Consider the following 21,283-nt stretch of genomic DNA (forward strand, 5'->3'; position numbering starts at 1 on the left):
TAATAGTTAATTGAGAACCATAGTTGGCTTAACAATCCCCCTATTGCTGAGCATTTAAAATTGTTTCTAATGATTTGCTATTATCAAGTGTGCTGTGATTAAGATCTCCATGCATTCTTTTTTTTTCTTTCTTTCTTTCTTTAGTTTGGACTATTTCCCTAGTATTCCCAGAAGTAGAATTACTGGGTCAAAGGGTGTGAACATTCTTAAGGCTCTTGCTCCATAGTGCCAAACTGTTTTCCAAAGGGATTGAACCAATTTTTTGCCATTTGGAAGCTTGATACTTCCTGGGGAAAGTAGCAAGAAGTTCTGGGGAAAAGACTTTGTTTAAGGCTTGTTATTCTGCTTAACTGAAATCACTACACTTTAATTTTACTATTTCATACGGCCCCTTTCAAAGTGCGTTGACTATGTTTGACCATCTGATTACTGGATGGAAGATTTATATTGGTCTCCCTGTCCCCGGGCTCTTCCTGCCTTCAATCTGTTTTGCATACTTTAGCTGGATTAATTCTTTTGGAAACCTCACTTGCCTTGTGTCACTGCCCTGTTCAGTAACTAGTAGTGATTCTATTTCCTCTGGGAGCATCCCCTGGGCTTTGAAGACCCTCCATGACAGGATCCCACAGCCCTTCTCAATTCCATCTCATCTCTACCACCCTCAGCAGACTTTGGCCACTTCCCTACTGATCCCCAGTTATGCTCTGTCTGCTTTCCAACCTTTTGCTTCTGTTTTCTCCCATCTGGAGTGCTTCTTCCTCCTTTCTACCTAAGTCCAAATCGTCTGCTCTCAGGGTGGTTCAGTCCCACCCAGTCAGTTAAGAATTCTGCAAGAAGAGCCATGGAAAGTAGGAAAAGACCTACTTTTGCAATGCAAAAAGAGGGGGAAATAAAGGTGGAAAGTGGTGGGGATCCCATTCATGCTATCAGGGGCCCAGAAGACATAGGTACCCCCACATTAAAGGCATGAATGGATTGGCAACAGAGATTGGAATCAAGGCAAAATTCTTTGTACTACTGATGACATTTAGGCTGTTTCTAATGGCCTAAAGAAGGGATCTGTGAGAGAACAGAACTGTAGGCTAGGGCTAATAAAATAATGTGACACCATTGGTAATAATTGTAGTAGATTAGCTAGGATTAGCTTCACTTACAGAAACTAAGACCTGAAAAATAATGGCTTTAATATTAGAAAAATTAATTTACATTTTATGAAAGAAATCCTCAGGAAGTCCAGAGATGGAATGGCAACTCCCTGCTCATCAAGGACCCATGTTCTTTAGCTCTCTGCAGTGCCTTCCCAGGGTATTGCCATCCTCTTCATGCTTCAAAATAGCAGTTGGGGCACCAGTCATCACATCTAGAGTTCAAATCAATAACAGGCAGAAGGATGATGAAGAGGATGTCCTTTCTTTAGGGAGACTTCCTGGAAGTCCCATGTCACACTTCTGCTCAGAACTCATGGCCTAATCACAAATCACATGCCTGCACCTACCTGCAAGGAAATGTATGTGCTCAGATGAAAACCAGGGTTATATTACTAAAAGAGAGAGAACAGGTTTGGGACCACACAGCTAGCAGTCTGTACTACCATCTGTTGAGGCACTGTGATAATCAATATTATCTCTCTTAATTTTTACATCAATTCTACAGGCAATTACATAGTGGAAAAGAGAGTAAGACCTAGACTGTGTCTGAGTCCAGAGCCTGGACTCTTTTTTTCTTTTTAAGCTTCATGGAAAATTTTTTCATGATATAAAAATCACAGAATAATTGGTAAATATCTCTTTTTTGGCTTGGCCACACACACACACACACACACACACACACACACACACACACACATATATACACAGAGTTTACCTTTCAGAGATTGAGTCTTACAATCTCTGAAATTGCATCTCACCATACAGAACTCACTGGAGTCCCTCCTTTACCATGTGTTCAGTTACATATTTTTTGGTGCATTACAGGTTGTATTTGTGAAGCATATATAAGATTCTCTAGGAGTGTAAAACACAAGCAATTCTCAATAAATAGTTTTGAAATGATGTTCGACAGGGAAAAAACAGCAATTAATTAATTAATTAATTAATTAAGGTATATTGATATATAATTTTATGAAGGTTTCACATGAGCAACATTGTGGTTACTACATTAACCCATATTATCAAGCCCCCCAACAGACACCCCATTGCAGTCACTGTCCATCAGCATAGTAAGATGCTATAGAGTCACTACTTGTCTTCTCCATGCTATACTGCCTTCCCTGTGACCCCCCTACATTATGTGAACAGCAATTTATTTTTGAGAACATTGAAGATAAACAGTTTTCACAAATGAGAAGTTTACTAAAATAGCTATGAATGTGAAAGAGAGTAAGACGAAATTCTTCCTCATTCAATTTGTATTGTTTTGGATTGTTACTCTACTTTTCCTGTACAGCAAATGAATGGGAAAATTGCCACATAGAGAGGCTGGGCAGGTCAGCAAATGCTAATTTTGTGATTGACTGGTGTCTAAGAAGAAGGGAGCATGAGCTCTTGGTGGTGTTGCGTGACTATCACAGCCCTGACTGGAGAGAGAGGGTGAGGGTGAGGCAGGATGGTGGGGGGCAAAGGGCATATTTGAATCACAAATGGAATGCTGTTTGGAAAAAGGGGTTCAGACTGATAGCGGCTGCAGACAGAGAAGGAAGAGAGTCTAGGGCAGAGGCTAGTTAAAAAGAAATACAGTAGGCATGGAATGGGGGAGGGGGTGCAATTGGAGTTTAAGTGTTTGCAGCTAAGGCAGTTTCAGTTTCGTGCTACTGGCTACCCTTGGTTCCTCCCAATCTCCCAAGCCTGAATTATACACAAGGCAGCTCATGAATGATCAGACCAAGTAACTGTCTCGTCCTGTCATTGTGCCCTTCCCTCTGTGACTGCGTAAGCCTGAGTTTCGTGCAGGCTACGGTGAGGGCGGGTTTGCATTCTGGAGGATGACAAATGCTGGGTGTTGCCAAGAGAGGGGAGCAACGGAAAACCACAGAGAAAGGCTAGTTCCTAGAATGTAAACAGTCAGAGGGCAAGGACCAGGCCAGTCATGTTCCACGCTACATCCGCATGTTAACTACAGTGCCTGGTCCATGGTTCCCTTTACCCTTACCAGTGAGATTTTGTTGAGTGAATGAATGAATGAATGAATGACTGTCCCTGACGTCACAAGCTTAGGAGGATCCATAAGTAACTTCCTGTTGGCCCTTTACAGTGAACAGTGGGAATATCAGGAAACTTTCTATGGGAGGCAGCCCTGGCCTATTTCAGCACATGGACAACTGTGGTTGAAGTTGGAGGCTGGTTACAACAATGTGGTGGGTCTCTGGTGTGGGGTCCAGGGCCTTAAATGGCAGAGACTGATAAATCAGTGAAATCAGATAAAGGGAGGACTTAGTCTTTTCTGTGCCTTTTTTCTCCCTCTTCCAACCATTTGTTGACCCCTTACTAAGTCTCAGGCATCATCCCAAAAGCTGTACATATATTATCTCATTTAGTCTCCTGATAATCTAGGGAGATTTACATTCACATCCCCATTTTCCAGTTCAAGAAACTGGAACTTGAGGTTAAAGTTTGACAGCTCTTTTATTTATTTATTTATTTATTTATTTATTTATTTATTTATTTATTTATTTATTTATTTATTTATTTATTTTTATGAAGGGATCATTGATATACACTCTTATGAAGGTTTCACACGAAAAACAATGTGGTTACTACATTCACCTATATTATCAAGTCCCCCATATTCCCCATTGAAGTCACTGCAAAGTATGACAGCTCTTAAGTGGGAAAGCAAGATACTAACCCAGCCCTCATCTTAAGCACTCCACTCCTGGCCTCTATCTGCTCCCTTCCCTGCTGTCCCTAATGTTCTTGTGCACTTACTCAACTTCTTATCTTGAGATATTTTCAGATGAACAGACACTTTTCAAAACCACTATGAAGAGTCCCCATATATCCTCCATCCCAATGGGCCAAATGTTGGTCTTTCACTGCTGGGAGTAAATATTAATTACATTTTCTGACTACATTTTTATATTCTCTTGGATTTAAATTGTCATTAATTTTTCAGACCCTTGCCAAGGGCAAGAAGAAGAAGCAACGTGGCAGCTGGCTGGTGGGCAGAAGGCTCCACTGACCACATGGGAACTCTGAGCCCCTGGAACAGATGTGTCGACTCCCAGCATTCCCTCAGAGGACAAGAGGGTCATCCAGTGATTCGCCTAGTGGGGAGGCTTCTGAGGAATGTCCCAGACTCCAGCCTTGAGAGATTCATTAACTACAAAAGATGTCTAAACAAGGCAAAGATTAGCAATGACAGCCCCTTAGAATAGTTCCACCTTGCACGCTGTCAACAAGGCTTATGAACCTACTGTGTGTTGAGACTGAATAAGATGTCAACGATGCTGTCTCTGTTGACTAGAAAAGATAAGGGACTTCGTAGGAATTTCCTCACTAGTCATGCTGAGGGACCCTTGGTTGGAGAAAAACCTCACAATTATTTTGGAAACAATATCAGGAGGCTGGGCGGTGTGGGCGAGGGAGGTAGGGGAAGATGAGACAAGTTCTCGCATGAAAACTAGGCAGCCCAGCTCTGTTCCCTACCTCATGCTGGAGGTCTCTGGGAGCAGGGGCAAGGGGGCCCTGATAGGTTTGGCCAGAGAAGCCACGGGGCCACAACACTACAGTTCTAAGGGCAGAGCAGGTCAGCAACACAGGCAGATCCCAGTTCAGCCCCCAAGCAAATCTACAGACCGTAAAAAGGAGAGGGGATTTGGCTGATGCTTCTGGGACAAGCTTTGCATAAGGTAGGGGCAGAAGCCCTGGAGAGCCAGGAAGAGGCTGTGCCCCACCACCCTGGGGATCATTCACTGTACCCACAAGCCTTCCCAATCCTCTTCCCTTGCATGTTTTCTTTGCCTTCCTTATGCCTAGTTTTACCCCGCAGACCTTCACTGACCAAAACAAAGCAAAACCCCCTGGGGATATGCTGAGGCTCTCAAGTCAGACAGATCTTGATCCAGGTCCCAATTCTGCTACTAACCAGCTAGATGGTCACATAACCTCTCCGAGCCTCAGCTCCTCAACTGTGAATTGGAGGTGTTGAAACTCTTTTCATAAATTTGATGTGAGGATTGAAAGAGATCATGTAGGTAAAGTGGACAGAGTGACTCTAGGCAAACAGTCTTCTTTCTGACCTCTCAGGCCACTTTTCCCTCACACCTGCCTGTCCTTGATCTCTGATAATGTCCATGACCTGTGTGCAGCTCTCTCTGTGTGCATTTTTTTCTATGTTATGGTGGAAACATACCAAGGAGCCTGCATCTGGGTTTAACTTCTGGTTCTGCCACTCAACAGCTATGTGATCTTGGACAAGTCACTTAACCTCTCTGAACTCTAGCTTCCTCGCTTGCAAAATGGAAATTGTACCTTCCTCAAATGAGATAATGTAGGGAAGTGCTTTGTAAGTGTTAAAGCACCTCATGAGAGTCAGCTGCTGCTCTGCTGCCTTTTCCCCCAGAACTCTCCCATGGTCCACCCTTCACCCCACTACACCAAGCACAACTTGGGTGGAAGGAGCACTGAACGGGGAGTTAGGACTCTGAGCTGGGATCCCAGCCCCATCATCAACTTTGGTTCCTTCAGTAAACCATGACCTCCCAGGGCCTCAGTTCCCTTACACATAAATTAAAGTGTTTGAACAGAATAGTTTTCATGGCCTGCTTCTACCATGAGGTTCTACACATTCATCACTGAAGGGGTCAGGAGTTCATTTTCCGACAGGAACACAGTTGGGCTTTGAGGCTGTCCCTGCTTCTGTGCTCTAATCTGCCCTCATTGCATTCTTCTATTAACATGGCCAGGATCATGCACTAGGGTGTCCAATACTCAGTTTAGGGTAATTAGTCTTTTTGACCCCAGCAGGGGAAATGTCTCCAGTTGGGGGGAAATGAAGTTGTCAAACACAGTCCTTAAGGAGAGGGAGATTTATAGGGGATCACATACAAAAGCACAGGAATTAAACAAACAAACAGGGAAAGGGCACTTAAAAGCCCAGCTCAAACAATATATACAGCACGCTATGCTCAGGCAGGTCAGCCAGTGGTCCGAGGTCTCCCCAAGCACCACCCAGGCATAACAGCCCAGACATTGTTCATCTTCCAAGAAGCCCTTCCCAGAAACCATAGGGCTGCGGAAGGTAAAGCCAATGACTTCATCGAGGGTAAGGAGCAGCAGTGGTCAGTACACGACGTTGGTGACGATTTTGTTCTGTACAATTTGCCTTTGGGTAGCCCAGGACTTCGGCCTGCTGCTCCCCTAACCCTCCTTGCAGCACCCTGCTCCGACGGCCCCAGTCGCCCTGCTCCACTCTGTGTACCTCCAGCTCCGCTCCCCTGTTGGCCGTCTTTCAAGTAGGGTCTCCATAAAATGCAGGATGTCCAGTTAAATTCAAATGCAGGTAAATGACAAGCACTTTTTTTAGTATAAGTATGTCCCATGCAATATATGAGATATGCTCATACTAAATATTTTACATGGTTTAACTGAAGTTTAAATTTAAGTGAGCATTCTGTATTTTTACTGACTAAATCTGACAACCTACTTTCAAGGTATTTTTACTTGCTGTTATCTCTGCCCAGAACACACATATCTTCCCTTGGCCAGCTCCTTGTCATCCAGGCTCCACTCAGTGTCCCCTCCTTGGGGATATGCTCTCTGGCCAATTTAAATTCCACTCTGACCCCATAGTGCCTCTAGCACATTCCCCTGCACTACTTTTTCACTCTGAAATGCATTTGCTTATTGGTTTTCTTGCTTAATGTCTGTTTCCTCCAGCTAGAATGGTAGGCATTGCTGTCTACTCTCCATCACCTGAAGGTTGCTGGCATATACCTGGCATTTAAAAAATATTGGTTGAAAGAATGCATAAGTGGAATGTATGCGTCAGAGCAGTGCTTCATAAACTGGAAGGAAAACCCTAGAGATTTTGTTCAATTCTACTAAAACCCAGATTCTGATTCGATAGGTTGGACCTGAGCTTGTGCATTTCTAACAAGCTTCCACTGATGCTGATGCTGCTGGTCTGTGGACCACACTTTCTGAGGCAAAAGAATTCTCTGTGATGAGGAAAATGTCCTAAATATGCACTGTCCAATATAGCAGCCACTAGCCACATGTGGCAACTCAATACTTGAAATGTGGCTAGTGTGACAGAGGAACTGAATTTTAAATGTGGCTAGTGTGACTGAGGAATTGAATTTTAAATTTTATTTAGCTCTAATTATTTAACTGAAATAGCAACATGTGGCCAGTGGCTACTATATTGGACAGCACAGCTGCAGGGAAGCAGTTCTCAATCTTGGGTGCATGTTAGAATCACGAGAGGTATATTAAAAAACACAGATGGCTAGGAACCACTCCAGACCAATTAAATCAGAATCTCTAGGTTAGGGGCTTAGAGCACTGGTTATTGTTCTTGTTTTTTAAGGCTGCTGCAGGTTATTCCAAAGTGCATCCAGAGTTCAGGCCCCTGCCTTAGAATTTCAACATAGCCACGATTTCCTGCTCATTTAATCCTAGACAGCAAATAAGACAAGTATGACTAAATATCATAAATCGTATTTTACTGGGAGGAACTGAGGTTCAGGAAGGTGAAGGGATTTGCCCACGATACACAGCCAATAACTGACACAGCTAGGACCCGCACAGCCCTTGTGATCCCACAGCCAGCCTCTGCCTCAAATTCTTTGGAAAAAAAAGACAAATGTTTATCCATCAGTTACCTCTGTGAAAAGAGGCTAATGTCCCGTATCATTTCCCAGGGAGGTGAGCCAGTTAGAATCCTTACTGTTTTCATCATTAAAAAAATTTTTTTATTAAGGTATTATTGATATACACTCTTATGAAGGATTCACATGAAAAAATAATGTGGTTCCTACATTTACCCATATTATCAAGTCCCCACCCATACCCCAATGCAGTCACTGTCCATCAGTGCAGTAAGATGCTACAGATCCACTGTGTGCCTTCTCTGTGCTACACTGTTCTCCCAGTGATCCCCCACACCATGTGTACTAAACATAATACCCCTCAATCCCCTTCTCCCTCCCTCCCCACTCGCCCTCCCACACCCCTCCCCTTTGGTAACCACTAGTCCCTTCTTGGAGTCTCTGAGTCTGCTGCTATTTTGTTCCTTCAGTTTTGCTGAATGAGGGAAATCCCACAAATGAGGGAAATCATTTGACACTTATCTTTCTCTGCCTGGCTTATTTCACTGAGCATAATACCCTCTAGCTCCATCCATGTTGTTGCAAATGGTGGGATTTGTTTCTTTCTTATGACTGAATAATATTCCATTGTGTATATGTACCACATCTTCTTTATCCATTCATCTACTGATGGACACTTAGGTTGCTTCCATATCTTGACTATTGTAAAAAGTGCTGCAATAAACATAGGGGTGCATATGTCTTTTTGAATCTGAGAAGTTGTACTCTTTGGGTAAATTCCAAGGAGTGGGATTCCCGGGTCAAATGGTATTTCTGTTTTTAGTTTTTTGAGGAACCTCCATATTGCTTTCCACAGTGGTTGAACTAGCTTACATTCCCACCAGCAGTGTAGGAGGGTTCCCCTTTTTCCACATACTCACCAGCATTTGTTGTTCTTATTCTTTTCAATGCTGGCCATCCTTAGTGGTGTGAGGTGATATCTCACTGTGGTTTTAATTTTCATTTCCCTGATGATTAGTGATGTGGAGCATCTTTTCATGTATCTGTTGGCCATATGAATTTCTTCTTTGGAGAACTGTCTGTTCATATCCTCTACCCATTTATTAATTGGGTTATTTGCTTTTTGGGTGTTGAGGCGTGTAAGTTCTTTATATATTTTGGATGTTAACCCCTTGTCAGATATGTCATTTACAAATATATTCTCCCATACTGTAGGATGCCTTTTTATTCTGTTGATGGTGTCCTTTGCCATACAGAAACTTTTTAGTTTGATGTAGTTCCATGAGTTCATTCTTGCTTTTGTTTCCCTTGCTCAAGGAGATGCATTTAGGAAGAAGAAGTTGCTCATGCTTATATTCAGGAGATTTTTGCCTATGTTGTCTTCTAAGCGTTTTATGGTTTCATGACTTACATTTAGGTGTTTGATCCATTTTGAGTTTACTTTTGTGTATGGGGTTAAACAATAATCCAGTTTCATTCTCTTGCATGTAGCTGTCCAGTTTTGCCAACACCAGTTGTTGAAGAAGCTGTCATTTCCCCATTGTATATCCATGGCTCCTTTATCATATATTAATTGACCAAAGATGGTTGGGTTTATATCGCAGCTCTCTAGTCTGTTCCATTGGTCTATGGGTCTGTTCTTGTGCCAGTACCAAATTGTCTTGATTACTGTGGCTTTGTAGTGGAACTTGAAGTTGGGGAGCATAATCCCCCCAGCTTTATTTTTCCTTCTCAGGATTGCTTTGGCTATTTGGGGTCTTTTGTGGTTCCATATGAATTTTAGAATGATTTTCTCTAGTTTGTTGAAGAATGCTGTTGGTATTTGGATAGGAATTGCATTGAATCTGTAGATTGCTTTAGGCAGGATGGCCATTTTGACAATATTAATTCTTCCTATCCATGAGCATGGGATGTGTTTCCATTTACTGGTATCTTCTTTAATTTCTCTCATGAGTGTCTTGTAGTTTTCAGAGTATAGGTCTTTTACTTCCTTGGTTAGGTTTATTTTATTCTTTTTGATGCAACTGGTTTTTCATCATTGATTAATTAAAGAATGGGTCTCTCTCTACCAGACAAGAAGGAAATCCAAGTTTGAATGGAAAAGGGCACCTTGCCATGGAACTCACCACTCCCAGGGTGGGGTCTCCAACCAGAGCCAACTGCTCCTTCCTGCAGCACATGCCCCCACAGACTGAGGGGTCTTAGGGAAGAGAGGCCAACTGTGGGGTGACCCAAAACCAGTTGGGGGTCACATGGTAGGAGTGGACATGTGTGTTGGTGATCCACTGAGAACTTCTAAAATGTTTAATATTTGTGTATTTATTTTAAAGTATACTAAGAAAAATATAGTTCAGTAAATCTGTAATTTCATAGATATTTCTGATATTAAGTTCCTGGCAAATTATTTAAGAAAAAGGGGAGCACATTTAAAGCAAAATGTTAAAGAAATAATAATAATACAAGCAGGACTTGGATATGACCAACATGGTAATGACAGCTGCGTGTATCCCGAGCGTGCCATGGGAGGGGGTGGATAGTGTCCTTTTACGGAAGGTCAGAGTGGAAGGGAAGGCTTTCGTGGAAACATTCTTGTCAGCTGCATGTCTTTCAGTAATAAGGAATTACTGCTGCTGACAAGAAATCTATTATCTTGGAATAATGGCCAGGAATGAAAACAGACAGCCTCAAGCCTCCTAGGCCTGCAGTGAGGTCCAGCTGAGGGAAGGGACTAGAGCTTCTCTGGCCCTTTCAAGCCTCAACAAGCCGGCGCAAGACCACACTTAGTCCTGCTGAAGACACGCCAAGAGAAATGCGCTCGTTGGAGCCCAGTGTCCGAGGATAGAGCCGCAGGGAGGCCAGAGAGCCTGGTCCCAGCTGTCCAGGCACAGGATTTCCTCTGTCTCACCAGCCCCTGCCTGGAGCCTGGATTGACTCCAGAGTAGTTACTGCTTAAAAGACACACCCATGTACACCTAATTACCACCTTTATTTCTCACTGGGTCTCAGAGTTCCCTGGCCAAGGGAAGACCTGGGACTCTGGGATGGGGAATTGATGCATGCTCAGTTAATGGGCTAGAAGTCACAGTCTGAGAATGCAAAGGGACTGGATCCAGTTTTTAGGAATGAGAGTTGCCATCTCAAAAAGTCCCAAGTTGGGGAAAGTATGAATAGGCAAAGCACAGAAGATTTCTAGAGCAGGCAGTGACAATACTGTGTGTGACACTGTAACGGTGGATACATCTGTCCAAGCCCATAGCGTGTACAACATCAAAAGTGAGCCCAGCTGTAAACTGTGGACTCTGGGTGATTGTGTATTGATGTATGTGCATAAAAGTAACAAAAGTAACTCTCTGGTGGGAGATGCTGACAGGGAGAGAGACTGTGCACGGATGGGGACAGGGGGCATATTAGAAACCCTTGTATTTCTCTCTTAATCTTGCTGCGGACCTAAATTGCTCTAAAAAAATTAAGTCTTGCAAGTTTTGCAAGAATAAAAGAAGCCCCTCAAGAATCTGTGAACACCCAAAATCCAATCAAAGTACCCTGGGGTGGGGGCAACTTCAGGGAGACCGACTTGATTGTGGGTTAACTGAGAAAGCTTAAACTGTCTATGTAGTGGAACTCTAGCTAAAGAAAGAATGGACACAGAGCCAGCATGGTGTGTACAGGGCGCTCATGAAGGAGTGCTCACAGAGGTGGCCGGCCCTTATGTGCTCAGGACAATGCAGGGGATAAGGTACCCAGACCTACCACCTGGAGGTCGTTCAGAGGCAGGTAACAACCAGCACCACAACCACATCAAAGGCTGACATTAAAGGAATCCTTACCATGCCAGTCACCATTCTAGAAGCATTTCATCTTTACAACAACCCTAGGAGGTAGGCACTAATATTGTCCCCACTCCACACATGAGGAAACTGAGGCACAGAAACATTTAGTGACCCCCGAACCCACATCTTGCTAGTGGACAGGGAAATATCCCACATTCATAGCAGTTTGATACTGCTGTCAAGACCATCCAAGCTACACCCATGCTCTGAGCTCATGCTCACCAAGCCATCCTCAAAGGCAGTGCTGGCTAAGAGTCAGCGGAGTGGGGTTCAAATCTTGCCTTTACTTCTTTTTTTTTTTCTGTGATTTATTTTATTTTCTTTTATTAATTTTTTTATTAAGGTACTATTGATACACACTCTTACGAAGGTTTCACATGAAAAAACAATGTGGTTACTACATTCACCCCTGTTATTGTGTCCCCCCATACCCCATTGCAGTCACTGCCCATCAGTGTATTAAGATGCCACAGAGTCACTATTTGCCTTCTCTGTGCTACATTGTCTTCCTCCTGATTCCCCCCCACCATGTATGCCAGTCATAATACCCTCAATCCCCTTCTCCCTCCCTCCCCACCCACCCTCCCCCACCCCTCTCCTTTGATAACTGCTAGTCTCTTCTTGGAGTCCGTGAGTCTGTTGCTGTTTTGTTCCTTTTGTTTTGTTTCATTGTTATACTCCACAAATGAGGGAAATTATTTGGTACTTGTCTTTCTCCACCTGGCTTATTTCACTGAGCATAATATCCTCCAGCTCCATCCATGTTGTTGCAAATTGTAGAATTTGTTTCTTTCTTATGGCTGAGTAGTATTCCATTGTGTATATGTACCACATCTTCTTTATCCATTCATCTACTGATGGACACTTAGGTTGCTTCCATATCTTGGCTATTGTAAATAGTGCTGTAATAAACATAGGGATGCATATGTCTTTTCGAATCTGAGAAATTATATTCTTTGGGTAAATTCCTAGGAGTGGGATTCCCAGGTTGCCTTTACTTCCTTAACAGCTTTACATTGCAGTCCCTCATCTGTAAAATGGGAATGACAACACCTGGAGGGGTGTGCAGAGGAAAGGAGAAGATACGCTCAAAGCCCTAAGCAGCATTCATGACTCCAGTAAAGCCCTCACAGTTATTCAGGGTTACTGACCAGTTTAACCTCCCCTACAGGTAAATCTTGGGAAACCAAGTAACAATGTCTCCCTTTGCTGCCCGCTTGCCACATTCTCTGCTAAGAGCTTTAGGTACATTCTGCAAGGCAGACATTACTCTAATTCCAAACATTTGAGTTCTGGTTTATCCATTTACTTCCTGTGAATTTAATCATTTCCCCAGAGACAAATGTCTTCTGGGAATAGAAACCAAATAGCACCATTGGCTGTCAGCTGTCAAAACTGAGGCCCAGGCCCCGGACGGCTTTGTGGGGGTGCCCAGCAGGCCCCTGCCAGGCATCAACCATGACACCTGGAGTCACCTCTGTAGGCTACCACAGGATATACACCTGGGACACCCTCAGCTGCTAATCCTAGCATCAACACTGTGCTTTTCCTGGTGGGATTGCCTTCCCTTTAAGGAAATTGGTATTGACTAATATTAACACATAATCACAAATTGTTAACACCAATGCTTGTTTGATGTGTGGCTTCCTAGACATTTTCATATGTATATACACATCCTTTTTTAAAAAGACAAAAATGGGACACATGTACTATTCTTGCTTTTTCACTTAATGTATGATAGAAATCTTTCCATGTCAGAATGTATAGTTTTATATCATTTTTAAAAATGCTACATAGAATGCAGCATGTTCCTTTTTTAACTGGTTAAGGAAGATTGAACGTTTTTCCTTTTTACTCATTTGCATTTTGTAATTTTTCAACAAGGAAGATACATTGCTTACATAAAAAAGAGATCATACTTGCTTTTTAAAAAAATAGTATTGAAAAGATAATGCAGCAACACTTTTAAAATAAACACAGCTAGTTTCATTTTGGTTATTTTCCAGTTCTTGTCCACATAAAGAACGAGAACAAGTATTTTTACCCAGTTAGAACCAGACTGAAATACTCCTTTATCACATTATCTCAGACATTTGTCTGTGTTTCTACAGAGCTCCCTTAAAGGCTTCTACCAAGGGGTGGAGGGCGTGGGGAAGGTGTCGGGCTAGTCCATAGGGCTGTGTGTAGAGCAGAGCCCCAGGGGCAGAGCCCTCAGCAGTCTGGTGAAACCCTTGGCCCTTTCTCAGGATAACACTTTCATAAGTATAGAAGAAAACATACAGGATTACAAAAGAAACCAATCCCATTGAAAGACAATTATCAAAATAAAAATACATGACACAGTAATAATTTTGTGTACTTCTTTGTGTAATAAAGAACAAAAAGTCTAGCCATAAGTCTAATTTCTATCATAATTTCAAAGTAGTGATGAACATAAAAATTTCATGATATCTACAACACAATAATGTGATTTGAGAACATCTGCCATTTCTATTGGTGATAAGTCTCAGGTTCATTAAATAGCTGCAGTCTGTTGTATACTTCTGTAACTGAAGAAAATGCTATATTTCATTTTATGTTAGTAAAAATGAAGATGTCTTTTTTTTCCCCCACCCAAGTTCATACACCTCCTGAATTCTACAAGGGTAGTGGGTCTAAGTTAACAGATGCCTGTTCCATAGAATTCTATTCTTATTAGCATGGAAATGGTGAGGGGAGAAAATAATTTCCAAATCTCTTTTCCTTTTCATTTTTTTCTATCCTTTCTATCCAAACCACCAGCCTCTCCAGCTTCCATGACTATGAAATCATTTCGAATTAATTTTGGGGTTTCTCCCATCTCCAGCCATCTGCCCAGCCCCCAACCACTTTTGCTTTCTGGTCATCCTCTGCACATACATAGAAAGAAGCCTGTCTTGCCATCCTCCGGCTCAGCCTGTTTCATATTTACGCGCACAACCTCCTTCCTTCCTGGTAGTTATGAAGTCGTCTAACAAGTCCCGTCAGTTCTGAACGAAGGAAACTGGATAATCTACCTGCTAACTGGAGGTTACCTAATCCACAGAGATGTTTTTCATCACTGAAGGTATTTCTCAGGACTCTGCAAATCCGGAGGATCCATTTCCTTCCTGCACACAACTATTGGACTGGATTCACTTCTGAAATCAACAGCACCAACTAGGCTCTGGTTCTGAGCTGGGCTTTCAGAAATTATCCGCGACTGTTCTCTCTCTGTATTCACCAATGATTATAACATACTGCATTTGTATGGCACCTTATGCTCTCAGAAGTAATGTTCACATACAAAACGCTGTTATTCCAGAGGAGGACGTGGACACAGAACTCTGGATTCCTAACCCAATGATCATTCTATGATGTGCTGATTCAATTACTACTATTAGTTGTTAAAACATAGAATTCCTTAAAATTGTACATTGGTTTACCTTTAGCCAGCCATGAAAATCTCATGCTCTCCTTTAATATTATTTGAAAATTTAAAATACTAAAGATAAGAGCAATGGGACTTTTAGGCATACTCTCAATTTTATTTTTTTAAATACTAGTCTTTTTATTTTTAAAAATAACATGTATTTAACTTCAAGTATACAATATCCTAGGGTGATCAAATTGTCCCAGTTTGCTGGGGACTGTCCCAGTTTTAAAACTGAAAATCCTGCAGTCCACACACCCCTTAGTCTCAGGTAACCCCTCAGTCTCAGACAAACCCTCCGTCCTAGGTAACCAGGATAGTTGGTCATACTAGATGTCACTGTGAGCTGTGATACAGATTACTGGCCACAATTCTTATTTAATCCTGCATCGGATCAAAGAGTGTAAGGGTTATTTTCATCACCACACCTGTGCTGCTCCACAGAGATGTGTGGCTTCTTCCCCATCAATGCCGCACTAAATGGTCACATTTAGACAGAAAAATTAAATCAAATACTTATTTCTCTAAATGATTTTAAAAATTAGAAACATACCGAATGTCAAAAAGGTAGCCCTCATTTGTTGTGAACAACAGAAATTAACTAATTCTAATTTAGACAAAAAAGGAATTTCTCAAAAAATTTGGAGTAGCTCACAGAATCCAAGGAAAACTTGAAGAACCAGGCTTTGGGATAGTCAGGAACCAGGATTGCTCCTGGGATCTAGGGAACAGGAATTAATGGGCAATTCCTTTAGTGTAGAGCTTAGCAAATCTGTAGTGTAAAAGTATAGGTAATACGTATTTCAGGTTTTATGGGACAGTCTTTATTACAACTACTCAATTTTGGCACTGTAGCATGAAAATAGCCATAGAAAATACATAAACAAAAGATTGTGTCTGTAACCCAATAAACTGTTATTTACAAAAATCGCTGGTGGGTTGGATTTGGTCTGTGGCCATCCTCCTGCTTTACGTCCTTTGGCATGAATCTGTCACCCGTGGACTGCCTCATGTTTCAAGTGAAAAGTACACTCCAGAGAGAGAAGAGGGGTCTGCCTGAAACCAAAAGCAGGCCAGCTCACAGGATTAGGTTGGCTTTTATATTTTTGTAAGATGACAGGAAGTCCTGCCCTGCAGTTTACGTCATTTGATTGACAGGTTGATCGACAGCTCTAGATTACACAACCTTTTTCTCAGTGCTCATGCACCTTACCCATAAGAACCTAAACGAAGCCCACAGGGAGCCAAAATGACAATGCTAATTAGATTTAGAGGTTATTTTAATGAGGTGGGGATTATTTTCAGACAAGGTCTTCGGACCTTTTGCATACACTGTAATCAGGGAAGCCCCTGTGTTCTTGTCGCTCTTGACAATCCAGGTGTCCTTGACTGCCTGGGAGTAGGTCCTGAGAGGCAAGGTGTCCTTGACTGTGTAACTGGGAACTAAAGAGGGCTTACCGGCTGGCCAGGAAGGAGTCCTCCTTGGTGATGGGCTTGCCCCTTTCCCCTGCTTATGTCTAACTAACTGCTCACTCCAACAGATGTGCTCTATTTTCAATCTTCACATCAATTGACTCAACATTCACCTTCAAGGAACACAGCATGTGATTGGCAGAACTTGGGTCTCTTGCTCATTCTTTGACCAGGGGAGAGTAGGGTGCTTTGACTGGCCAGACTTTATCCAATCAGGAGGGGCGATTCCCCAAAGCAAAATTAAAGACAGTCACCAAAAAAAGGGGGAATGGATGCAGGTGAAGCTGAAACAACAGATATTCACCTTGTCATCTTGTAAGTTTCTCTCACTTTACTTTCTAGGGAAGGAGTCAAAGAAACCCAGAAGGTGCTAGCGTCAAGATAAATATTTTTTCGACCAACACTTACTAAATAAGCGTTGTGTATCAGGACCTCATTTCTTCCAGTGCAATGCTTAGAATTGAACCATAAGGACTGTCAATTGAATGATAAAGACTATCGTCAACTGCAGCCCTTCATTTTGTAGAGGAAGAAATGGAGGGCCGAAAAAGATATGGGGCTCCCTATATTGCTAGCTCCAAGGGGTCAGTCACCCGTCTCTCTGAACGTCATCTACCTCCTGCAGGGCGGCTCTGGGAAAAGTGGGTGGCTAGGAGTTAGCATTAGTTCATGAAAGGGATGGGAATGAGAACTCTGTTTTCTGACTTTCAGTCCAGCCCTCTCTCCATTACACCATTAAATTTAGTCTAATTAAGCCCACAGCTCAATCTCTCCAATACAAACAATCCTCTCTCTTCTCCCCTCCAGCCAGCCAGGACCTGACAGTGTTGTCCTTTTGCATTCAGAGCCCGCTGCACAGTTCTGCCGAATAAGCATAGCTTTGAGGTAGGATTTGAGAAATACACACTGAACTTCCTCATATCCCACTAGCCTATCACAGGGCTAAAGTTAGAATAATCAGTGAGTGAGGAAGATAGCTGCTCTTTTACATTCTAGCAAATCAGTCCCGGAAGACTGCTCTGTGTTTCTTTATTCTGGAAACAAAGTATTCCCAGTCTCCAGAATCCTGGAATCATTCTACTTTGTGTTTTTGTCTAGCCCTATTTTGACCCCCATCCCCACTTATCCTCTCCCAACACCTCCCCCACCTTCTTGGTGGTGGGAGTCGGGGCTCTTTGATCTTGGCTCAGGTGGAAACCAGAGGAAATCCCTAGATTAGGCTCTGATGGCCAAAGAACGTCCACCAGGCCCCAGGGAGGGGTAGTCAATGGGGATGAAATAAGAGAATGGATTTTATGTTAATGAAAAAAAACAGCATTTTGTGATATTTCTGCAAAAGTTGCGCTGATCAAAGTAGCTACTGAGTAGTACAGTTTTGATGGAGAAAACAAGCCCACATTGCACTTGGCAATAGGGTTAAGGGTAACCAAACATTCCAGTTTTCTTAGGATTGAGGGACTTCCCAGGATTTGGCACTTTCAGGGATAAAACTAGGAAAATCCCAGGCAAAGAGAAATGAGTTGGTCACACTAGGGGTAAATAATAGTAATAACAACAATTTACTAGGTGTTGGGCACTATTCTAAGCACTTTACATTCATTTACTACTCAACCAGCTCAGTGAGAGAGCTACTACACTTATTTCTGTTTTACAAATGAGGAAATTGAGGATCAGAAAAGGCAAGTACCTCATCCCAGGTCACACAATGTTGCGCTCCGTTTCCTTGAGTCCCCCGTGTAGAGCCGCAGTCACCAGGCTCAGTCACGAGATGCAAGAGCAAAACAGGTCTTTATTGCTAGCTTGAGCTAGGGTCTCCATGGCCCATCAGAACACAGGTCTGAGACCCTGAACAAAGTTCCCTTTTTTGCTTTTATACCTTTGGAAAAAACAGGTAGGGGCTTTCCAAGGGGGTAGTTTATTGGTGACCTTAGCTGATTGACTGAGGAGGGTCAGGGTCTTGTTACACAGGTTGCTGGGCATGGTTTCCATGGGAATGGGTGTGGCTTGAGCAGGAAACTTCTTACTCAAGATGGAGTAAACAGAACAAAATGGAGGCAGGGGGTCAAGCTAACCTTCCCGGGGTTCCACAACAACAAAGCCAGTTCTGTCTGGCTCCCAAATTCATGTTTTGAACCATGTTCTTAATCATGATAATTTTTTTCCTTCAAATATTGATGAAAGTAGACATACATTATCCTTATAGGGATTAATGTATTGAATTGGGTGGTTTGGGACAAGCCACATTTCTATGCCCACTCCTCAAACTGGAAACAGGTTTAGAAAAAAAATTTTTTTTGAAACATTATGCTTAACTATTCTTGTAAATTAAATAGAATGTTCAGAAATAGACACAAATACATATAGAAACTTCCTATTTGATAAAGATAGGATATCAAATAAGAGGGGGAAATGTGAACTAATCAATTACTGTTGCTAAGACAATTACATAGCCATTCAAAAAAAAGAAATAAAGCTGGGTCCTAATTTTATACTTTATACTAAAATAAATTCCAGTGGAACAAAATTTTATGTGAGGAAATGAAATCAAAGAAATACTAGAAGTATGGGAGTGGAGAGCCTTCTGAGTATGATACAAAATTCAGAAGCCATAAAAGAAAAATTGATAAATTCAACTATATTTAAAAAACACTCTGCATTGCAAAACAAAGTTAAAAAGATAAAACCAGCTGTGGGAATATTTTCAATGCATCTCAAACCAAGAATGAATTTCCTTAATGGATGAAGCATTTGTACAAATCATAAGAAAAAGATTAATGAAGACTACAACACAATAAAGAAATCATGGGGCAGTTTGCAGAAGACACTGACTACCACCCATTTAAAATGATATTCAGCTTTACTGATAAAAAGATGAATGAAAATCAAGACTACCACAAAGCATTGTGTCCCACCCATTGAACTGGAGAGCCAAAAATCTGATAACTCTGTATTAGTGTAAATTGATACAGTATCTTTAGAGGGCAACTGGCAAGGTCAATCCCAATTTTAAACAAACATAACCTTTGATTTGGCAATCCCACAGAATCACATGAGTAGGAAAATGATCTGCAAGGATTTTTGTTGCAGTATTTCTAGTCAACGGAAACAACTTATTCATTGATCCAAGAGAACTGGTTAAATAACCGCTATATCAATATGGTGGAATATTATATGGCTGTGGAAAAGAATTATGTAGTGATAAGGAATGACCTCCAGGACATATTGTTAAAAAAACAAAAGTCAGAACAATGTGTAAGGTGTGCTACTATTTGTATGTGTGTGTCAGAAGGAGAGTAGATAATATATTGTGTATATGTATGTTTGTAAATAAATGAAAATCTCTGGGAAGATACACAAGAAACTGGTAACAGTAATAGAGATTTCCTTCCCTAGAGATTTACTTTTATATTTTTTAAAATTTATAATACATTAATGTCCTATTTATAAGTAAATAAAAAATGATTTTTTTTTTAATGAAGAGAGACTAAGGGCTAGTTTTGTGGATGTACCCGTATTATATGTTTGCAAAGGGCCCTGCACTTGGTTTATTGCTCTGATGTTGCCTCTTGAAATTCTTAATAATTTTTGAACAAGGGACTCTTCACTTTCATCTTGCACTGGGCTGTACAAATGATTTAGCCAATCCTAGAGAAACTTGGTTTCCAAGTGCTCTCCGAGGCGGAATCCTGATTTAGAATTAGGTACTTGTGGAATTCAAAGACATTTTCATTTATTTGTGGCCACTAATGACTACTCACAAAAAATAAAAATAAAAAAATTTACAATTCCAGTGCAAACAACCAAAACAATCGGTATTGACCTGATTACCAAAAGCCACACATTTGTCAGCAGGAATACCTGTCCTCAAAAGATGAGGTCCACTGCCCAAACTGGAAAAGCCATTTAGAGTTTTTCAAAAACCACCTGACATTTTAGCATTTTGTGAAATGAAGGTCCGCACAATAAAAATATCATGTGGTTTCTGCCTGCCAAGGAGACTAAACAAAGTGATGTTTCTGTTAAAACATATCTGCATGAAATATTTGGCTTTTAGGCATTTTGTTATGATAACCTCAGGAGGCAAACACACACAGCAGCACACGCTCCTACTTGGCTGGGCTGCAACAGTCTTTCCGTCTCAAATCCAAATAGTCCCTTCAATTGGGGCTGTTTCAGTAAAGATGCTATCTGCAAGTGAATGGATTATACATATATTTTATTATAAGTTTAGAATAAGTGCCAGAAACACAACAACAGAGTGAACCAAAGACAACACTCAAAGGGTCGGGAGGGAGAAAGATGCAGGTGAAACAACGGTGGTGTGCGCTCCTTGTACACTTAGTTTCTCTGCTATAAAATGAGTAAAACATTACCTATCTCACATAACCATGCCATGGACTAAATGAGATAATAGATGTAAGCATGCTTTGTAAACTGCTAATTGCTAAGGGATCATCATCCCCATTATTATGTCAGGATATTATTTTGAGTGCATATTTGTGTTTTTATAGCCAGAGCTGTTTTGAATGGGAAAGGGCAGCCACATTTAGTATCTATTACACTAATTAAAATAAATTCTTTTCCCCCCTCAGGACAAAAGCAATACAGGGCCTCACAGTGTAAAACAAACAAACAACCCAGAAATAGATAAGATGAAAAGTGAAAGTTCCCATTTACTTTCTACCATAAATTCTACTCCTTTATTAGCATAGTATGAATTCTTCCAGGAGATTTTTTTTAACACATCTGAGTAATTTAAAATATAAAACCACTAGAACTCTC

At 41.5% G+C, this 21,283-nt stretch overlaps 1 protein-coding gene across 1 annotated transcript in view; it reads right to left on the reverse strand.

Annotated features, from left to right (window-relative positions):
* Positions 1 to 1,210: 1,210 nt before the first annotated feature.
* LOC118966941 (uncharacterized) overlaps positions 1,211 to 21,283 on the reverse strand; it is a 40,681-nt gene continuing 20,608 nt past the window's right edge. The window contains exon 3 of the mRNA XM_073240035.1: positions 1,211 to 1,360. Within this exon, the coding sequence (XP_073096136.1) occupies positions 1,321 to 1,360 (40 nt within the window). The 3' untranslated portion in view covers positions 1,211 to 1,320. The remainder of the gene's footprint in view (positions 1,361 to 21,283) is intronic.

Source organism: Manis javanica, chromosome 7 (genome assembly GCF_040802235.1).
Source record: "Manis javanica isolate MJ-LG chromosome 7, MJ_LKY, whole genome shotgun sequence".
NCBI lineage: Eukaryota > Metazoa > Chordata > Mammalia > Pholidota > Manidae > Manis > Manis javanica.